We start from the raw sequence: 21994 nt of genomic DNA, 5'->3' as shown, positions 1-21994 counted from the left end.
AAAACTACCTGAAAACACTTGACAGCAAAAAAGCAGGCAGACATTGGAAAGCGGTCAACATTGGGGAGAAGGAATGGCACTGAGTGAAGACAGACCCCAGTCAGCACACTGCGTACACAAACCCAGATAGAAAAGCTGCAGTCTTAATGGTTTAAAGTCCCAGAGGACAGAGTATGGAGTGACCACAGCAACTGAAAAGTGATGGTGAAAATCCTAGAAAGGAGACAGCCAACATAGAGACAGCCTCATTCCATATATTAACTCTTCCCCAATCTCTGACTGACTCTGAACTATATATACATGAGGAGTAGACTCCATGTAGTACAGACAGCCAACATAGAGACAGCCTCATTCCATATATTAACTCTTCCCCAATCTCTGACTGACTCTGAACTATATATACATGAGGAGTAGACTCCATGTAGTACACTGAAGGTTAAACAAATAAAGGTTGATTAGAGTTCAGAGTTTAAAGTTCAAGTTAAATGCCTGCTAAAAAAAAAATAAAACATACTCCTCTAAAAAACAAACAATCAAGAGGATTTAAAGTGCATCACTCATAGCATCCAGGACACAATTCAAAATTAGTGGACATACGAGGGAACAGGAAAATGTAACCCACACTCAAGAGAAAAGGTGATTAATGGAGACCAATCCTGAGATGACCCAGATATTGGAATCAACACACAGGGGTTTTGAGCATCTATTATAAGTATTATCAAAGATATAAAGGAAAACATGCTCTTAATGAGTAAAAATATAAAATCTTAGCAGAGAAATAGAAGCCATAAAAAAGAACCAAATGAAAATTCCAGAACATAAAAATATCTGAATTTTTTTTTTAAAAATTCATTGGATGAGCTTAACAGATTAAATGAATGAATGAAAAAGTCAGTGAACTTGAAGACAAATCTAATATGAAGAACTGAGAAAATAAATTGGATAAAAATGAACAGAGCCTTTGGGGTCTATAGGATAATATCAGTAGGTCTACCACGTGTTAGTGAAGTCCAAGAAGAGAGATAAAGTGATAGAAAGAATATGTGAAGAATACCAGAAACTTTAAATATGGTAAAATGTACAGCTTCAAGAAACTCAGAGAACCCCAAGTAGGATAAATACAAGCTATACTCATAAACATAGTAGTGAAACTACTGCAAACCAAAACCTAAAGGTAAAATCTCAAAACAGCCAGAGAAAAATAACAAATTACATATCAAGTGACAATGATTTGAATTATTACTAACTTCTCAACAAAAACAATGGATACTAGAAATTAGTTGAATAGTCTTTAAAGGAAAAGGGGCTTCCCTGGTGGCACAGTAGTTAAGAATCCACCTGCCAACACAGGGGACACAGGTTTGAGCCCTGGTCCGGGAAGATCCCACATGCTGCGGAGCAACTAATCCCGCGAGCCACAACTACTGAGCCTGCGGGCCACAACTACTGAAGCCTGCGTGCCTAGAGCCCGTGCTCTGCAACAAGAGAAGCCACTGCAATGAGAAGTCCACACACCACAACAAAGAGTAGCCCCCGCTCACTGCAACCAGAGAAAGCCTGTGTGAAGCAAAGAAGACCCAACACAGCCAAAAATAAATAAAATAAATAAATGTATTTTAAAAATGCTTAAAGGAAAATAAAACTGTCAACCCAGAACCCTATATCTAGCAAAAATAATCCTGTAAGAATGAAGGAGAAATAAAGACATGTTCAGATAAAGGAAAAAGAAAAAAGAATTCATCATCAACAAACCTAAACAGAAAATGCTAAAAGAATTTCTCGTGGCTGAAGGGAAATAACACATGGACATCTAAATCTTTAGGAAGGAATAAAGAGCACTTTCATTTTATGATTCAAAGTCTTTTGGTCCTTTATGACTCAAAGGTTCTGACTCAAGTGCTGCTAAATGAGCCTAGCTTTTCCCATCTTCACTCTCTCAAATATACATGTATACATATACACTAAAACATGCAGAGAGAGGGAGAAATACAGTAAGTGGGGTTCACACATACAAGGATCACATGCCCAAAGTAAACTCTAGATTCTCTAGCTCCTGCAAGAATGGTTCCTCCACATTGCCTAACTTTCTCAAAGAGTAGTGCAGGGGACATCTGATTGAGTTTTATATACTCTATGTAGGTATATAAATATAACCACTTCTGTTATTCAGTATTTGTTTCATTTACTATAAAATCAAAATTGCAAACAGTAAACATTCAGAAAGTCAGTTTCTGTAAATGCTCAGTACGTAACCTTCTCAAGGAACATAACTCTATTCTACACTTGTTTTGTATCCACAACAGTACCTAACAAAACGCTAGGCACAGAGTTAATGCTTAACATACATACTTATTATTTTCTAATAACTTTGATAGTTGAACCTTTCTTCCCAAAAGCTATACAGCAATTTTATATTAAGTTACAAGACTAAATATAGAAGCGGACATTTTTTTATCTTGGTGATACAGAAGGCTATTGTTTGGGGACTCACTCATTAAGAGCTGACCCAAGGAAAAGAAAGGGTAAAGAACTGAAAAAGAAAGGAGAATTTGATGGAAAATGTGTCATTATTTCCAGGAGTTCAACCTAACCCGACTGTCTTACGTATTACCCCTAGGACCAAAATTTAGTTCTTACTAGATGGAATAATGCAGAAAACTATTTAAATATGATTTGGTTATTTCAAGTGGTTTCCCCATTTTTTAGTCAAGTTTTTGGGTGTTTTGTTGTTGAGTTGTAGTTATTTCTATATTCTGGATATTAACCCCTTATCAAATATAGACATTTCCCCAAGGAAGATACACAAACGGCTAACAGGTATATGAAAAGTTGCTCAATATCACTAATAATTAGAGAAATGCAATTCAAAACTACAATGAGATATCACCTCATACCCATTAGGATAGCCACTATCGCCACACACACACACACACACAAAAAAAAAAAAAAACAGAAAATAAGTGATGGTGAGGATGTGGAGAAATTGTCATCTTTGTGCACTGTTAGCGGGATTGTAAAATGGTACAGACATTATACTAAAACTGTATGGAGATTCCTCAAAAGATTAAAAATAGGAAAACCATATGATCCACCAATCCCACTTCTGGGTATATATCCCAAAGAGTTGAATGCAGGTTGTTGGAGAAACATTTGCAAATCCATGTTCATTATAGCATTATTCACAAAAGCCAAGAGGTGGAAGCAACCCAATGATGGATAAATAAAGAAAATGTGGCATACATATATACAATGGAATATTATCCATCCTTTAAAAAGAAGGAAATCCTGTCACATGCTACAACATAGATGACCTGTGAGGACATTATGCTAAGTGAAATAAGCCAGTCACAAAAAGACAAATACTGTATGATTCCACTTATATGCAGTATCTACAGTAGCCAACTTTATAGAAATAGAAAATAGAGTTGTGGCTGCCAGAGGCTGGAGAAAGAAAGGAATGGGGAATTGTTCAATGGGAACAGAGTCTCAGTTTTGCAAGATAAAAATGTTAATAGAGCAGCACAACAAAGTGAATATAGTTAACACTACCGAACTGTATACTTATAAATGGTTAAGATGGGTTAAGACGGTCAATTTTCTGTTTTTTCTTGCTCTTCCCTCCTTTCCCTTTTCCTCTACTCAATCTGTCCCCAACTCAAAATATGTTCACTGAATCAATAAAATAGAGGAAAGAAGAATGAGTATCCTGCTCTTCTCTTCCTTTTATTTCCCTACTACGAGTACATCAGTTTTAGCTCAGAAACAATGAGGGAAAAGTTGGAGGGAAGTTCAATTCCAGCCTTCTAATTATGGGAATGAGACCATTTCTTTCAGTTCAGGCTCAAGATGGCAACTCTACCAGGCAATAGGCAAATATATCTAAGTACCCAAGATCTTCAAAACCAAGTGAGAAATTAACTTAGATAATAAAAACATTATTATACTCTCTAACATTCATAATTAATGTACTAGAACTGCCCTCAAATTAAAGAAGGCAAAAATAAGACACAACACACATATACACAAACTTTTTCTTTACTAACCAATGAAACAAAATATAAGAAAACATATCTCTTAAGTGAATAGCCTATTCCATTAGGAAATACTTCATTCTACAGTCTCTTTGAACTGGTTTTCCATCAACTTCATCCAGTTTTGTTTCTTCACTTCTGTTTGGGTGCAAAGTCCCGTAATAAACAATAAGAAAAATAATCCCAAGGAGAAGAGTAAGAGCTATAGTGATGCTGACAGGTATAAAATAGTCTGAATTAAAAATAGAGAGTGGGTAAAACCAGAACACAATCAATATCCCCAACGTGGCCAATACCCTTACAATATAATAACAAGACATTGGACATTTGGTATTCTGTCCCTTAATATTAAAAAATGTAAAGACAAGAATGAATCCAACAACAATCCTGTATATGAATTCCATACTTATGGAAGCACAAAACTCAGTCTGTTCTTTAAATGCCCACAATACACCTAAAAACCAAAGAAATAACAACAGGAGTAAAGCAATCTTAACATTTAAGAATAAAAGAAGCACAACACTCAACATCCAAGATAATAATGTAAACAACTTGTAAAAGAGATATACGAGTTTAGGACAGGGTCCATTAAGAAGGTTTTTATCAGGTAAGGATTTTCTTAAAGCTACTTGATAATCAACAGTCGACCAAGAAATAGCACAGCAAGAGACCATGATGGCTGCATCTACAAAACAAAATTTTTTTTAAAGATATAGTTATAGGAATAATAATAGCAATATTAAATTACTATATGCCATACATGCTTCATCTGTATATACACATCCATAAACATGTCAGGTACTTTTATACTCATCTCATTTAATCCTTTGAAATAGATATTAATATTCCTGTATTACATATGAGGGAATTAATGCTTAGAGAATATATATACATTTCTTGACCCAAGTCACACAGCCAGCAAGTTTCAGAGAGATGAGATTTGAACTGAAATCTGCCTGATTCCTAAGTTGGTGTGCTTAACCACTACATTAGACTGCTTTATAAGATTGTGAATAAATTCACTGGACAAATTTTATTGAGCAACTGGTACAATGGAAACTGCATACTCTGCAAGTTCTCTAAGAGACTACAGTGATAGTCCTAGCTTTTCCAGTCTTTTTGGCTTTGGCCTTGGACATATACCTAATTCACTAAGAAATGACATCATGGGAGAGAAGGGGGCAGGAAGAAAGGGAGAGAGGTTAAACAGAAAATTTAACGTAAGTATGAGGTATCAACAGCTCAATTTCCCATATCTTTAAGATGATGGACCAGATGAACAAACACGATCTAAAACTTACAAATTTCTGTAGGCTTGGCATCTTTATCCCATTTTTTCCCCAACAAATAAGAGAAAACTAAGTTCATTACTACTTTGGAAAGGCATGTCATTAGCCCCACTCTCAAAGCTGGAGACTGAGATTAGCTCAAGATGGTAGAGTAGAAGCACGTGAACTCAAAGCTGGGGACTTATAAAACTGACAGCAAAGATATTAGAGAATTAGAAGGAAATATTTAGAGTAAAATACAGAATGCTCATCATTCCCATTTAGCCTCACTGGAGGGCTATATACTAGGATAGGAAGGCAGACTTAAGATAGATCCTCCATTGAAGACGATTATAAATGTCTTTGTCCACTCTCCTGGTTTTAGCATATACCACTCTGAACTGCACAATTAGTTGTGCTTCTTTTCTTTCTTCTTTAATTTAAAAATATTTGAATTAAAACATCACTTTCCCCTAAATTTCCCTGTGATATCTTTTTTATAATTGGTTTTAATTTCTACCAAACCAGTACATATACATCGTTTTTAAAAGTTGATAAGTGCTAAAGAACTTATAAGAAAATAGCAGTAGATTGCTCTACCCCTTCTCACCTCTTAGCCATGACCCTCAGAAAAAATTACTATCAACTCTTCTAGCTTTACTTCTGACATGTATTGCCATATTTCTAAATAAAACACATACTGTGCTATTTCTTAATTTATCTACTTTAGACACTGATTATTAATTTCCTACGTGGGAAGGGGAAATTTTTGCACATGCACACATATATACACACCCTCCTTCCATTTTCCTCTCCCTCCTTCTACCCAAAAGAGTAACATCACAATTTTTGGTAAAATCAATATTCAGTGTTTACCTTATTATGACTGCATAAGTACAGCCTCTTTGACTGCTCAGCCAAATACTACATTCTGAACATATTTCCTTTCTTTTAAAACTTTTCATTGTTACTTAACTTTGCTTAGTTTTTCATGACTCTTATCAGTTTTTCTCAGCAAATTCTTCAAATTAATTAATTAAACTCCCCTATTACATCTATTAGGGTTTTTTTGTTTGTTTTTTAAGAATATGATCCTTCTGCTCAAAGGTGGTTGCTGTCAAGGTTTGTTTCCTGTCTTCCCAGAACTTCCCTTCACCTCTCTTCAGTGCTGACTTCCTGTTTCCTGTTGCAATATTTCCTTCTTGCTTCTTTCTCATGGTTTGATCAAGCATTCTCCAGACATTCCTGAGAAAAGTTGTACCTAAGCTAACCTTTTCAGACCATGTATGTCTCAAAATGTCTTTATTCTACCCTCATGTTTGATACACAGTTTCAACAGAAATAGAATTCAAAGTTTAAAAATGTTTTCTATTGAAACTTTGAAGTCATTGATCTATTAAATTCTAATCTCAAGTGTCAAGAATTTCTAAGCCATTCAATTTCCCTATCCTTAAATGATCTTTATTTTCTGTCAAATCTTCTAGAATCGTATCTTCATCTTTGCGTCTCTGAAATGTTGTAATGATGGGCTTGGTATGGGCCATTTTTATCAACCTTTCAATTTAGTAATCCACATCCTTCAGAGATATGCTGTTTTTATTCTTTGATGGCTTCCCTAGAAATCACAACATGCATACTAAACATATCAAAGTTTAAAGTTAATCAGTATTTTTACCTCACAGGTAGACTTATCATGAAGGTAGTGAAGCTTAAATTTCAGGGACCCACATTTGCCCAGACTCCTTCCAAGCCTGGCAAAGCCCTGGCAATGTGTTCACTTTGTCATATCTATTTTATAAAATTTGGAAAAATAAGATATTTTCATTGCAGTTGCTAAAATTCCCTGTCTCCTACTTTTCCTCTCTCACATTTTCCCTAGGTGTATTGAAGCAAGCTGTGGTCATTTTGGGGATCTGGCTAAAGGGAAATTGAGTTGAGAATAGTTTAGGTTTAGGGAGATAGGCTTACAAGATTTGCTTGAATAATTATGATTAGTAAGTAACAGATCTAGGATTCTCAAGCAGTTTGCCTGATCTTAACACTTCACTATCTTGCTGTCAACAGGCCTTTGATTCCTTAATATTAAGGCATGATGGTCTATCCTCATCCAGTTGGCACTATTAGTTTGACATTATTTCCCATTTCCCACTTACCTACCTGTTTCCAATATATTTTTTCTGCTCATTTTGCTCATCTAATCTGTACATTACACTCTATCCAAACGGAATTCCTTGTCTTTGCCAAACCACGCCTTTGCTTATGCATTTCTCCCGGTATGAAATGACCTTGCCCAATCACATCTATACAGATTCTTATTAATTTCTTCTGATTTGACATTATTGACACCAGTAAAGAAAACAAAAGACTCCCACTATTCACTAAAGGAGACACTGACAATAAACAAGTGTTGTCAATTCAAAGAGTATTTAAAATTAGTTACTTCATCAAAAAAAAATCTTGATATACTCTGATCTTATACCACATTTTTGAAGACATTGGTAGAGTTTTCCCCAAATGTGACAACAATCAAAAAATATACTTATAATATTATCAATACTTTGTGAAGTTGAAACTTCTCCAAATTAAAAATAAACAAAAAACTAATTTCTATTAACTATGCTAGAAAAAAAGAATGAATTTTTCTTTCCTATGGAAATTAAATCATAAAATTGTATCAAATCAAAAGCCAATCAGAGTGCACAGCCAAAAAAATTAGATAAAAGAGTATTAAAATAATAAAAATATATTACTTTTCTTTCTCTTGTGAAATTTATGGTATTGCTCAGCTATCTTATCCCTGTAATTTACTGTTCTTTATTTTATTTTTAAAAATGCTTACTTTCATATCTTTTATGAATTAAATTGTATTCTTCCAAAATTCATACGTTAAAGCCCTAATCCCCAATGTGACTATACTTTGAGATAGGGCCTTTAGGGAGATAGTTAAGGTTAAGCAAGTTCGTAAGGTTAAGCAAGTTCGTAAGGTTAAGCAAGTTCGTAAGGTTAAGCATTTAACCCAAATCTAATAGGACGGGTATCCTTGTAAGAATAGAAAGAGATACCAGAGATCTCTCTTTCTCTCCACACACAGAGGAAAGACATGTGAGGACACAGCAAGAAGGTGGCCATCTGCAACCCAAAGAGAGTCCTCACCAGAAACCAACCCTACTGGCACCTTGATTTTGGATTTCCAGTCTCCAGAACTGTAAGAAAACAGATTTCTGTTGGTTAAGCTGCCCAGTCTATAGCATTCTGTTACGGCAGCCCAAGCAGACTAACATAATTCTGTTTTCCTAATATTACATTCTTCTTTTCAAAAATTGGGTCTCTCTAATTGTTTTTGTCTTACACCTCAAAAACCGCAGATCCACTTCTGCTTTACCTTTCTCCTGAACTATACAAGGAATTTAAAACAGTTTAACTCCATCCATCTTCCACCTGACTTGCATGTTACTGCTTGTCTTCATTCTATCTTTTTCTTAGCCACATAGTATTATTTTTGTTTATGCAGTCAAGTTTCACTTAGAGGTAGGTAACTTCACTTTTACCCTGAGGAGGGTGACTTTTGGAGTGCCAGTTTTACGGATTAGGATTTTCTACCAGATGTCCCTCCCTTGTGAGGACCCTGAGTTTTGTCTCCAGTCCTCCATACCCTAGGAAGCCATCAAAACTGAATCTGCTTGTTTATAAGGTTCAGTAAAAACCCTCAGTGTATAAATGCCTTCACAGTCCTACTCAACCCTGCTGCATTCCCACTTTCATGCATATTTTGGCCTGTTGTATCAGATTGTTTTAAGCTTTTATGAAGACTTTTGAAAATACTTAACCAATTGTTTTAGATAATTTCAGGGGGAGAGTTGATTCAAATAATCTAGCCTTTTAGTGGTGGTGGAACTGATTTGAATAACCCAAGTTTTCTATCTGCTTTCCATCTTCTAAATATTTGTTGACATTTCTAATCTGCTGTTCTACTCTGCATTCTCTTCGTCCTTATGGGTTTATACTGTTTTTACTTGTTACTCTCCTCTTTAGCATGATTTCAGAAGGAACAAAGATAAAAGAATTTGTTCAGTCTTCTGAAGTAGTTCTATACATAAACTGATTTTTTTTTTACATTTTGAATTATTCTTCCTGATTATCAAAACAATACATGGTTACTGTAGAAAATTTGTAAATTCAGAAAAGTATAAGGAAGATGAAATAGATAAAATCACTCACAATCCCACCACACAGAAGCAGCCACAGTTAACATCAGCAGATCTACCATAATACAGGTTGTAAGCTCTATATGCTGAACTTTAGCTTCAGGGACTAATAAGTCCCAACCCACAAATTCTTTGCATCACAAGGAAAAAGAGGTCTCATACACAGTAGGTTCATTTCAGTGGTGCACTAACAATCAAAGTAAAGGTAAAAATATTAGAAGGGACTACAATCTAGAGGTTTATGGGAAACTGGGAACAAGAAGACTGGGGAAATGAAGTGTTCTCACAGGTGAGTCTAGCGTAGAGGGAACTCCAGGGGAGAGGACAATCTGCTACTCTGAGGTGAATCCAAGTCTGCATGGAATCCTAGTCACTAATGAAAACTGGGACTATTTTTAGCAAATAAATAGTTTTTTTAACATCTCAAATTAAACACCTATTAAAAGATTTTCTTAATGGAAATACCAAATTGTCCTTTAGAAATGTACATTTAACCCTAATGAGGAAATCTGCTATAAAAGAGCAACATTTCGGCCAATTTGCAAAACTTTCATTAGTTTTGTAGCACTTGCACTTTCACCCAATGATTGTGATTCTGGGAATTTACCCTATGGCTGAACTTCACACATGCAAAAGAATGCATGCATTAGACTATTCACTGCAGCTTTTTTGCAACAGTAAAATATTAGAAACAACCTAAATTAACATAAAGAGGGAGCCTGTTAAGTAACTCACGATACAGCCATAATTTGTAACACTATGCAGATAAGAAAAATAAATGAGGGTGCTCTTTCTGTGCTGATACGCTTAGATCTCCAAGATATGTTAAGTGCAAAGAACAAAGATGGTTTTTATGTTACCATTTCTATAAAAAAAAAAGAGAGAGAGAGAGAGGGAAAGAGAAAGATAGGCTTTTAAATTCTTTTTCTGAAAGAATCATCAAAAAGCTGACAATAATAGTTTGTTTTCTGGGCAGACAAAGGAAGGGAGAGGAAGAAGGGGGAGGGAGACAGTATACCTTTATATACCTTTATATACCTCAAAGTACCTTTGAACCATGTACTTCTTTTCAAAAAAAATAAATAATTCTAAAAAGAAAAACAATAAAAATAATTCTAAAACCTGCCAAAGAGTTACACAGTTGACATAAAGTATCAGTGGCATCCATCTAACACAGGGTATTAAGAAAGACCTACACTGAGTGAAATTTTCTTGACCATGTTCCAGAAGGATGTAGAGCTGAAGAGCAAGTTGTGGGCAGCCTTCCAGGTAGGTCTCAAATAGCCTGAGCATGCTCAAATCTGTCACCCTATCTATAACTTCTTTATGAGGATCGATTTGTTCTTCCACGAAGTTATCCGTTTTGCTGGTGTACTTGAAAGCCACATGATAACCCTTTTTCAAGGCAAACCAATACCTGTAAAGTAAACATGAATATTTATCTTCAGTAATAGATTCTTTATAACATGTGTGTTAATTTACATAATAATTTTGAAAAAAAAGCAACATGTGTTTAAGAATAGAATTTTCCCACAAACTTTCTCTACTACAAATTTCTCTCAACTTTGTAAATATTTCATGGTAGCTTTATTGAGGTTCAAGACTCCACAATTTTTATTGCATGTCTGATGTGCCAGTGTGTGCTAGCACTGTTAAGCATACATGATCTTCTTTCATCTTCACAGTAGGTATTATTCCCAAATCGCAGATAGGAAAAGTTAGGCTGAGAACAGTAGAGTGATTTGCTGAAAGTTACGCAGAGAGTAAGGGGCAGACCTAGAGTCCAAACCTATATCTTATCATTCCTAGTCTTAACCACTATTTTCTGAAAGACAAACTGCAATTTCCACTTCATGCAACTTATCTTCACTAAAAGACAAATACATGCCCTTATGATAATGTCAAGGTTGAAGATGAGATTGAATCTTCTTTCAATTTAATCTAGCAAATAATTACTGTTGACCCTTGAACACGTGGAGTTAGGGATGCCAACCCTCTGTGCAGTCAAAAAATCCACACATAATTGATAGCTGGCCCTTTGTATCCTCAGTTCCACATCCGTGGATTCAACCAACCTCAGATCGTGTAGTACTGTAGTCTTTACTACTGAAAAAAATCTGCATATAAGTGGACCCACACAGCTCAAACCCATGTTGTTCAAGGTCAACTGTACTCCATAATCTACAAGGTGCTAGGCTCTGTGACCATTACCACCCTGGAAAGCATAAAATTTCTAAGACTCCTAAAACATCCTTGCTCAGGCTCTTCCTTACAAAGAATTTTTAAATGAACATGACTTATCATCATCCAAGTAAAATTAATAACAAAAATAACTGAAACACTTATTTCAAAAATATCTGAGGCTAGCAATAAGACAACCAGGATTCTAGCCCAAAGCTTATCAAAACTCTTTATCTACACCTCAGTTTCCCCATATATAAAATTAGGGCAGTGATATATATCCTGTTTCAACTTGCTCCTTCTGTCAGTGTTTCCCATTTCAGTAAATGGCACTAACATGCACCATGTTGCTCAGACCAAAAATGTGGGAATAATTTCCAACTTCTTTTTCTCATACCCTATAAAAATTCCTCAGCAGGTTCTGTTGGTTCTTAGTTCTAACTTCAAATATATCCAGATCTAAACACATCTTATCACTTCCACTGCCTCCATCCTAGTTTAAGCAGCCAACATCTCTGGCCTGGATTACTTCGATAGCCTCATAATTGGTCTCTCTGATTCTACTCCTGCTCCCTATACATCCTATTCTCTACACAGCATCTAGATTGAACCTGTTAACCATAATTTAGATGTTATCCCTCCACTCGAAATGTTCCAATGATTTCCATCATACTGAGATAAAACACAAAGTATTTACCCCATCTTACAAGGCCCTCCATAATCTGCCTTTCCCTTTCATTTCTCCTACACTTTCAGTGTACCTTTCTTACTGTTTTTCCCAAGTTAAAGGCCTTTGTCTTTGCTACTCCCTCTTCCTGGAACTCTCCTAAATCCCAGAGATTTTACAAGTTTACTCCTTAACTTCATTCAGGTCTCTATTCAAATACCAGTTCTTCACAGAGGTCTTTCCAGATCACACCATCCATCGCATTCTATCCCTTTATCCTACATCATTTTTCTTTATCATCACTTGACACATTATTTTTGCTTATCTGTACCTTCTCACAAGAATGAAATCTGCATGAAAGCAGGGACTTTGTTTTGTTCATTGCTATATCCTGAGAAACTAAAGTAGTACCTGGCACTTAGCCACTCTCAGAAAATATTTACTGAATGAATGAATAAATGAGAGCTCATGACAATCTTTCCATAAAGATAAAGAGACAGTAGATATGAAAGGACTTTGAAAAGTTGAAAGTAAAACACAAATATAAGATATTCTCATTTTAAACAAGATGTACACATATATGGATATGCAAAGATTCTTCACCTAGCAAATAAAAGTATATTTTTACCATCACAGTTTTAGAATAACATGGTCCATCATATTCAATGTGGACTAGATGCCAGGGTAGAATGTCTACAAAAATGATGAAGACATGACCTCCACCTTCAATGACCTTACAACCTAATAGGAAGGTCAAGCCTATAAACTGCTAGCTGCAATACAAGGCAGAAGAAATAACCACTCAACAGAAATGTAAATATTATGTTGTAAAAGTATAGGAAAAAAAATGATTAACACTGTCTAGGATTTATAGGTGAGATTTATAAGTAATTTATGTTTGAGTCTTTTCTGGGTATCTGGCAAAATAGGGAGTTCCCGTATGTATATTATGTAAGACTAATATGTAATACAGTATGTTCTTAAAGGTATCTACCCTTTTAAAGCAAGAGGATAGATACTGCTAATTGAAAAACTTGAAAAATTCACAAATATTAACAAGTACATACCTAGAACAAAATCAGTACAGACAGCACAGAGTGGGAAAGCCAGCAGAGTACAGTGATTAAGTGTACAGACTCTAAAAAAGCCAGGATGCTTGGGTTCAAATCCTTGCTCCATCACTTCCTAGTGATGCCTCAGTTTCCTCAACTGAAAAAGGTGGTAATCTTCATATCTACCTCATTGGGTTGATATCAGGATTAAAGGAGTTAATACATGTAAAATGTTTAGACCAATAACTGGCACATGTTAAGTGGTATATCAGTGCCTGTTAAACAAACAACAACAGCAACAAAAAAAAAGATGGAGTTGTTTACAGATGTGCACATTAATATTTCCAGTGACTTTAGAGAGGAATATTTTCCAATTTTGTAGCAATTAATAGCAAACCTATACAAAGTTCTGCTTATCTGAGGATAATTTCATGAGAAGGGGAGTATGAATATAATTTTTTAATCAATAGGATATTGTTTCAGTTTTATGGGAGAAATGGTGAAGAGGCCAAAGAAAAAGAAACAGAAGGAGCTTTCTTAGCATATTTTATCACAATGTATTCTTTTATTTGAGATAAAGAGGCAACAGCTTCCAGTAATAATGGATTCCCTTGTATCAAGCTCACCTTCCTACTGATGACAATGATAAATTACAGACAAAATATTAAAGAAAACAAGGCACTAAAGAGCAACCGAAAGTAGGAAGAAGGATGAGGGCACTTAACCCTTGAAAGAAGGGAACCACACTGCATGAGATGCATTCATCTGGCTTTTCCTCTACCAGCATCCCACAGTCCAAATGGCAAAAAGTAGATACAGCTCAAGCAGAAAGTCAAATTATTACTGGCTCAAAGAGTGAGAGGACTGAGGTTGAATCTGCCAGAGTGGTTAGAAATTAAGAGGGATCCTAGAAAAGAGGGAGCCACAGAGTAAAAAAGCTCCCAAATCTGCATATACCCTCCTTAAATCCTTGGCCAACCCCTTACTATGTATATCTAGGGTGAGGCTTCAAGGAACTGAGGAAAAATGGCAAGAATGAGCAGAGATTTTGGCAGCTGTCTACCACAGGGAAGAGTTTGGAGTTTAAGTTCCACCAAACTGGAGAGGCTTGGTAAATACTTCAAGCATCCCACTGAAACGCCAAAAGGGTCATGCTTTAGGAGTAAAGACCATACTTCAGGTCTATAAGACTTCCCCTAGGACTAAGGACAAAAGCAAAATAGACCTTCCCTAGCAAAGCCTAAACCAAGCCTCTGTATCACGTCAAGGTAATCTGCCAATAATTTAACTATCTGCTTTCTCTTCAATGGAAGATAACAGAAACCAGAGTCTCTACAAGGTATCAGTCACAATGTCCACTACACAATAAAAAATTATATGACATGCAAATTAAGAGGAAAATGTAACTTATGCTAAAGAGCATAATCAGTTAATAGAAACATATCAGTTAACAGGAACATACCCACAGATGACCCAGATATTGAAATTAGCAAACAAAACACAGAGAGAAAAAATTAGGGAAAAAAATTAACAGAACCTCAATAACAAAGGTGTAATTGAAGTCCCAAAAGAAACAGAGAGAGAGAATGGGGCAGAAAAAAAAAAAAAAAACTTGACAACATACTGGCAAAAAATATTTTCCAAATTTGATCAAAAACAACAACATAAAGCTCAACGAACCCAAACAGAAAAAATAAAAACCAAACAATAGGTAGGCCCAGAAGACAACTATATCAATAATTACAGTAATATATGAAATGTAAATGGATTAAATGTTTCAATAAAAGATTGTCAAACTGGATAAAAAAATCAAGATTCAACTCTATATGATTTGGAAGAGACTCTCTTTAAACATAAAGACACGGATAGTTTGAGGGACTTCCCTGGTGGTGCAGTAGTTAAGAACCTGCCTGCCAATGCAAGGGACACGGGTTCAAGGCCTGGTAGGGGAAGATCTCACATGCCGCAGAGCAACTAAGCCCGCGAGCCACAACTACTGAGCCCACGTGCCACAACTACTGAAGCCCACGCACCTAGAGCTGTGTTCCACAACAAAGACAAGCCACAACAATGAGGAGCCTGCGCACCGCAACAAAGAGTAGCCCCCACTCTCCACAACTAGAGAAAGCCCACAGGCAGCAATGAAGACCCAACGCAGCCAAAAATAAATAATAAAATAAAATTAAAAAAAAAAAAAGACACAGATAGTTTGAAAGGAAATCACAAAAAAATAGTTAGTATGGCTATATTAGTATCCCAGACAAAATAGATTCAAATCAAGGAGTATTAACAGAGATAAAGAGAGTCATATCACAATGATATAAGAATCAATTTTTCAAGAAGACATCTGAATGTACCTAATAATAGAGTTTGAAGATACATGAAGCAAAAATTGTCAAAGTACAAGGAGAAAAAGATAAATCCACAATATTAGAGTGTTTTAACACTCATCTCTCAGTAATTGAAAGAAAAGGTAGGCCAAAAGAAAAAAATCAGTAAGAATATAGCAGATTTTAATAATATTATCAACATATTGCCCTAATTTATACATTTATAGAACACTACACTCAACAACAGCAATTTACAAATTCTTTTCAAATGCACATGGAATATTCACCAAGTGCGACTATACGTTGGGCCATAAAACAAGTCAATAAATGTAAGAAGACTATAATCACACAAATTATGTTGTCTGATCAAAACAATATTTAATGAGAAATCAACAACAATAAGATACCTAGGAAAATCCTCAAATATTTAGAGATTTAAGTAAAGGGGCCAGATCCTCAAGTTTCATAAATATTGCACCCTAGGAAATTTGAACATTACCAGATGACCTCTCTCTAAAGCATTTTAAATAGAAGAATAGGTAAGAAAAAATTGTTCAACTATTTAATGCCCATTTAAGAAACTCCATAAAGAAGGGCCTAGGGACCTGCGGAAGGAAGGAGACTCATCTCCATTGTACTTTCTTTCACACGATTTGAACTTTTTTTACCAGTTATTTTAAAAGAGCAACAATAACTTCCATATTTTAAATAATACAAATGCCTTTCATATACCCATCAAAGGAAAAGTCTCCTTCGGCAAGGAGAAAGGTTTTATCACAAATAGTACATAAAATAGAAATACAGAAATGTCATCTAATTTATATTCTGGAAAATGAAATGTTCTACTCCACAGACCCCTGAGCAGTGAGAACATACTTAGTAGCAACAGGCACTTACACCTAATAAATAATTCATGTTGACATTCCTTTTCTTTCATCTACCAACACAAACTCAATTTATCTACTCTGTAGGGAAATGAATCTGTAGTTCAGTAAATCTCACGTTTTTCCATACTTAGTTTAGACAGACCCTTGGATAATTTGCCCATTTTTATGAACTTATGTTTTAAATTAATTATGTTTTAATTTTTGCTTATTTCTCACTATTCATCTCAGTATTCTGCCACTTCCTGCACTAAGAAAATACAAAGAAAAAGAAAAAGAAAGACAAAAAAAGGGAAGTGTCTGTTTATCAAGTATCTGTTTATCACTAAGAGCAAACCTAATTCAATTTTTCCTTTTCTTCTTTTTTTGTTTGAATAGGCAAAATATTCAAATAATTCAAAAAAATTTTTTAAAGTTATTCGCTGAAAAAACTCCATGCCACTCCTATGACTTAACTACCCAGTTTTCACCCTCCCCTATGACCATAAGAATTCATGGTTACTAATTTCATGTGTACCCTTCTAGAGTTTCTTTATGCATATATAAGCAAGTATAAGTATATATGCCTTTTCACCACTTTTTTTTACACAGACTGTAGCATATCATATCTGCTGTCTGCACCTTGTCTTTTCACTTAAAAGTACATCTTGGAGATCTTTCCATTTCAGTACATAAAGTACTTTATCATTCTTTGTAATAGCTATGTAGTGTGCCATTGCGTAGGTATACCATAAACTCTACCAACAGACATTTTAATTGTTTCCAATATTTTGCTGTTACAAAGAATACTACAAATTGAAAAGCTGTGCATATGTCATTTTACATGTCTGCAAGTACAATAAATTCCCAGAAGAGGAACCTCTGGCCTAAAGGTATGTGCATTTGAAATATGGTCAAACTGCCCTCCACAGGGATGGTACCAATCCATACTCCCATCAACAAAGTATGAGAATACCTGTTTTCCCACGCCTTACCAAGAGAGTGTATTATCATTTGGACTTTTGCCAGTCTGGTAGGTGAAGAATATCTCAGTGAAGTTTGGTAATTTTTAAATTATGAACGAGGCTTAGCATCCTTCAGACAACTTAAGAGCCATTTGCATTTCCTCTTCTCTGAACTATCCTTACTGTTTTCCCATGTTTCAATTGGGTGGATGACCTTCTTTTTGACTTCAGAAGCTCTTTAAATACTAAAAAACTAGCCCTTTTTCTATTAAAAATTGTAAATATTTTCTCCTGTTAAAGCTGTTTTCCTTTTTGCTTTGCTTTTGTTTGTTTGGGAGATTTTTGCTTTTGTTTATTGGCATGCATTTTTTATTATCAAATCTATAATTTTTATAGCTTAGGGATTTTAAGTTATGGTTTAGAAAGGCTTTCCCCATTTCAAGGCTATAAAGGAATTTTCCCATGTTTTCTTATAGTATAAATATTTTTACATTAAATATTTGATTCACTTGAAATTTATCCTGGTGTCTGGTATTTTACCTAGAAGTATAGACCATAACATGCGATCTTAAATTATCCCAACTCTAAAGTGAATCAAAACCGTTACTGTTCTTATGCTGCATATACTGGCTATTGCTTCCTCTTACTTCCATTCTGGTCAATTTCTACAATCTGTGGTCTGTCCATTTGAACGGCAAACAGGGGAAAAAACTATTTTCTTGTCCTTGTGGTTTGGGATTTAGTGTTGGGGGTTGGGGAGGGGGTTGCCTAGTGCTACTCCAGAAACAAAACTCTGCCAGTTTATCCTTTCTGATTTTCTTCTGGTTAGGAGGAGTTAGAGCCCATGTTCTGTCATATCAAAGACTGGGAAGCTGAAGACATAAACTACAACATTTTAAAACTCTCCCAATACTGTATCCATCTCTGTGTTTCTATCAATATACTTGTAAAGATTTCAACTTCATCACAGAACAGGCTAAACTCTTTTCAAGATCATGTGCCATGTTAGAGCATGGGCTAACCCTGAACTTTGTGTGAAGGTCCAGTTATAATTCACATATTTTTTTTTCCAAATGACTACCTACTTGTCCCCACATCCCTAACTACTAAGCAAAGAAATCAGTAAGAATGAAGAATCTCTGTATGTACAAGGGAACTCCTATAAGACTACCAGCTGACTTTTCCATAGAAATTTTGCAGGCCAGAAGGGAGTGGCACCATACAGTCAAAGTGATGAAAGAAAAAACCTACAAGCAAGAATACTCGGGCTTCCCTGGTGGCGCAGTGGTTGAGAGTCTGCCTGCCAATGCAGGGGACACGGGTTCGAGCCCTGGTCTGGGAAGATCCCACATGCCGCGGAGCAACTGGGCCCGTGAGCCGCAACTACTGAGCCTGCGCATCTGGAGCCTGTGCCCCGCAGCAGGAGAGGCCACCATGGTGAGAGGCCTGCACACCGCGATGAGGGGTGGCCCCCGCTTGCCACAACTGGAGAAAGCCCTCGCACAGGGGCGAGGACCCAACACAGCCAAAAATAAATAAATAAATAAATAATTAATTTAAAAAAAAAAAAAAAAAAAAAGAATACTCTACCCAGCAAGGATATCATTCAGATTTGAAGGAGAAATATAAAGTTTTACAGACAAGCAAAAGCTAAAAGAGTTCAGAACCACTAAACCAGCTTTACAAGAAACGTTAAAGGAACTTCTCTAAGGAAAAGAGACCACAACTAGAAATATGAAAATTATGAAAGGAAAAATCTCATTGGTAAAGGCAAATATACAGTAAAGGTAGTAGATCAACCACTCATAAAGCTAGTAGGAAGGTTAAAAGATAAAAGTAGTAAAATCATCTATATTCACAATAAGTAGTTAAGGGATACACAAAACAGAAAGATGTAAAATATGATGTCAAAACAGTAAACATGGGTGGTAGGAAGCAAAAATGCATGGTTGTTAGAAAGTGTTTGAACTTAAACCAACATCACCTTAAAATAATCACATATCAGTATAATGATCAGATTGTTATACATGAACCTCATGGTAATAACTAACCAAATATCTATAATAGATACACAAAAGAAGAGAAAGAAACCCAAACATAACACTAAAGATAGTCATCAAATCACAAGGGAAGAGAGCAAAAGAAGAAGAAAGAAGCCAAAAAGAACTACAAAACAATTCCAAAACAGTTAACAAAATGGCAATAAGACATATCTAACAATAATTGCTTTAAATGTAAATGGACTGAATGCTCCAGTCAAAAGACGTAGACTGGCTGAAAGGACACAAAAACAAGACCTGTATATATGCTGCCTACATGAGACTCACTTCAGATCTAAAGACATACAGACTGAAAGAGAGAGTATAGGAAAAGGTATTCCATGCAAATGTAAATCATAAGAAAGCTGGGGTAGCAATACTTATATCAGACAAGATAGACTTTAAAACAAAGACTGTAACAAGAGACAAAAAAGGACTTACATAATGATAAGGGGATCAGTCAAAGAAGAAGATATAACAATATGGGTATACATATGTACCCAACATAGGAGCACCTAAATACATAAAGCAAATATTAACAAACATAAAGAGAGAAATTGACAGTAACACAATAGTAGGAGACTTTAACAACCCACTTACATCGGTGGAGAGACGTAAGATCCAGACAGAAAATCAGTAAGGAAACACTGGGCTTAAATGACATTAAACCTGATGGGCTCAACAGATTATATATAGAACATTCCATCCAAAAGTAGCAAGATATACATTCTTTTCAGGTGCACATGGAACATTCTCCAGGATAGATCACATGACAAGCCACAAAACAAGTCTCAATAAATTTAAGAATATTGAAATTATATCAAGCATCTGTTCTGACCACAATGGCATGAGACTAGAAATCAACTACGAGAAAAGAATGCAAAAAACAAAAACAATATGCTACTAAACAGTCAATGGGTCACTGACAAAATCAAAGAGGAACAAAAAATACCTGGAGACAAATGAACATGAAAACACAATGATACTAAATCTGTGGAACACAGCAAAAGCAGTTCTATGAGGGAAGTTTATAGTGATACAAGCTTATCTCAGGAAATAAGAAAAATCTCAAATAAACAATCTAACATGTAACAGTCATGTTAGATACAGCAAGAAGGTCTACCTTAAATTTGTTTGGAGTCCCAGAAGGAAAAGAGACAGAAATATGGTAAAGAAAATGTTAGAAAAGATAATGGCTGAGGATTGTGCAGAATTCATGGAAGATAATAATCTATAGTATCAAGAGAACCAGCAAATCCCAAGCAGGAGAAATAAAAGTAAATATATACCTGGATATATCATAAACTGTAGAAACCCAAAGATAAAGAGAAAAATCATCAGAGCAGCCAGAGGGAAAAAAAGAAGACAAAATACTTTTAAAGAGCAACAGTAAGATTGACATCTAACTCTTCAATAGTGACAATGGAAACAAAAAGATGAGAGAATATAATATACAGAGAGAAAATAACTACTCATCTAGAATTCTATTGCCACTAAAATCTTTCTCAGGAAAGATGGCTATTAAAATAGCCCAACTTCAAAACCTAACTGTAGCAAAATAGTACATTATCCTCTTAATATTTGTCTCTATTTTTTTTTTTACACCAGTGTTTTAAACACTTTTATTTCACACCATGCAAGGTCAATTATAACACATTAAAAAGTGACAACAGCTATAAGCTGCAATTTTACATTTATACATTGGAAATGTCCATTTTCAAAAGCTGAACATAATTACCATGTTGTCATAACAGCTAGGCTTCAATTCAACTGTTTATACAGATAAAATTTACTATGAAAAACAATGATTTTATATCTGTCCTTAATTCTTCTCTTTACCTTTAATATATATATTGCTTTGAACAGAATTAAATTCCTTAAGATAATGAAGAAAAGGTCATGTGAAATTAGGTATATGGAGAATCACAGAATTCTCAGGACTTATTTAGATTCTATTTTCTTTAACCAGAAAACAGGTTTTAAACAACATGATTCTTAAGGTCGTTTTCAGTTCTGTGGATGATTCTGTACCAAGATAACCACACGGTTACTGCATTATTGCAGTAAAAATTTCACTTCATTAAATGAATGGTACAAGTAACTTAAAAAATTAAGTGCTCTATCAGAGTTGCAAGTGATAGGCTATATTTACATAATCAGTCTTAAAATATAAAATAGATGAGAAAAAATTCACAAGACATAGAAATGAGTCCTTTTCCTTCTCATAAAAAAAGTGATAACATATTAGAAAAAGTAACTTAATTAGGTAAATTAAAACATTCTATTAATGAACCTGGAAAATTCTGAAAGTTCAATGACTCACACAAGCACTGCTAGTGAGGAGCAAGTAACCCTTGTGCTACATGCAAATAGGGGACCTTCATACATTTGAC

The 21994-nt window shown here is 35.2% G+C and overlaps 1 protein-coding gene across 1 annotated transcript in view; it reads right to left on the bottom strand.

The window, feature by feature from the left end:
• Nucleotides 1-331: 331 nt before the first annotated feature.
• The window catches only part of XKR9 (XK related 9), a 29638-nt gene continuing 7975 nt past the window's right edge, over nucleotides 332-21994 (bottom strand). The window contains exons 3-4 of the mRNA XM_082433763.1: nucleotides 10701-10921; nucleotides 332-4716 (exon numbers count right to left, since the gene is read on the bottom strand). Of these exons, the coding sequence (XP_082289889.1) occupies nucleotides 4088-4716; nucleotides 10701-10921 (850 nt within the window). The 3' untranslated portion in view covers nucleotides 332-4087. The remainder of the gene's footprint in view (nucleotides 4717-10700; nucleotides 10922-21994) is intronic.

The sequence above is a fragment of the Balaenoptera physalus genome (genome assembly GCF_965194825.1).
Source record: "Balaenoptera physalus genome assembly, chromosome: 17".
In the NCBI taxonomy this organism is placed as follows: domain Eukaryota; kingdom Metazoa; phylum Chordata; class Mammalia; order Artiodactyla; family Balaenopteridae; genus Balaenoptera; species Balaenoptera physalus.
This window is presented reverse-complemented; position numbering and strand designations above follow the sequence as displayed.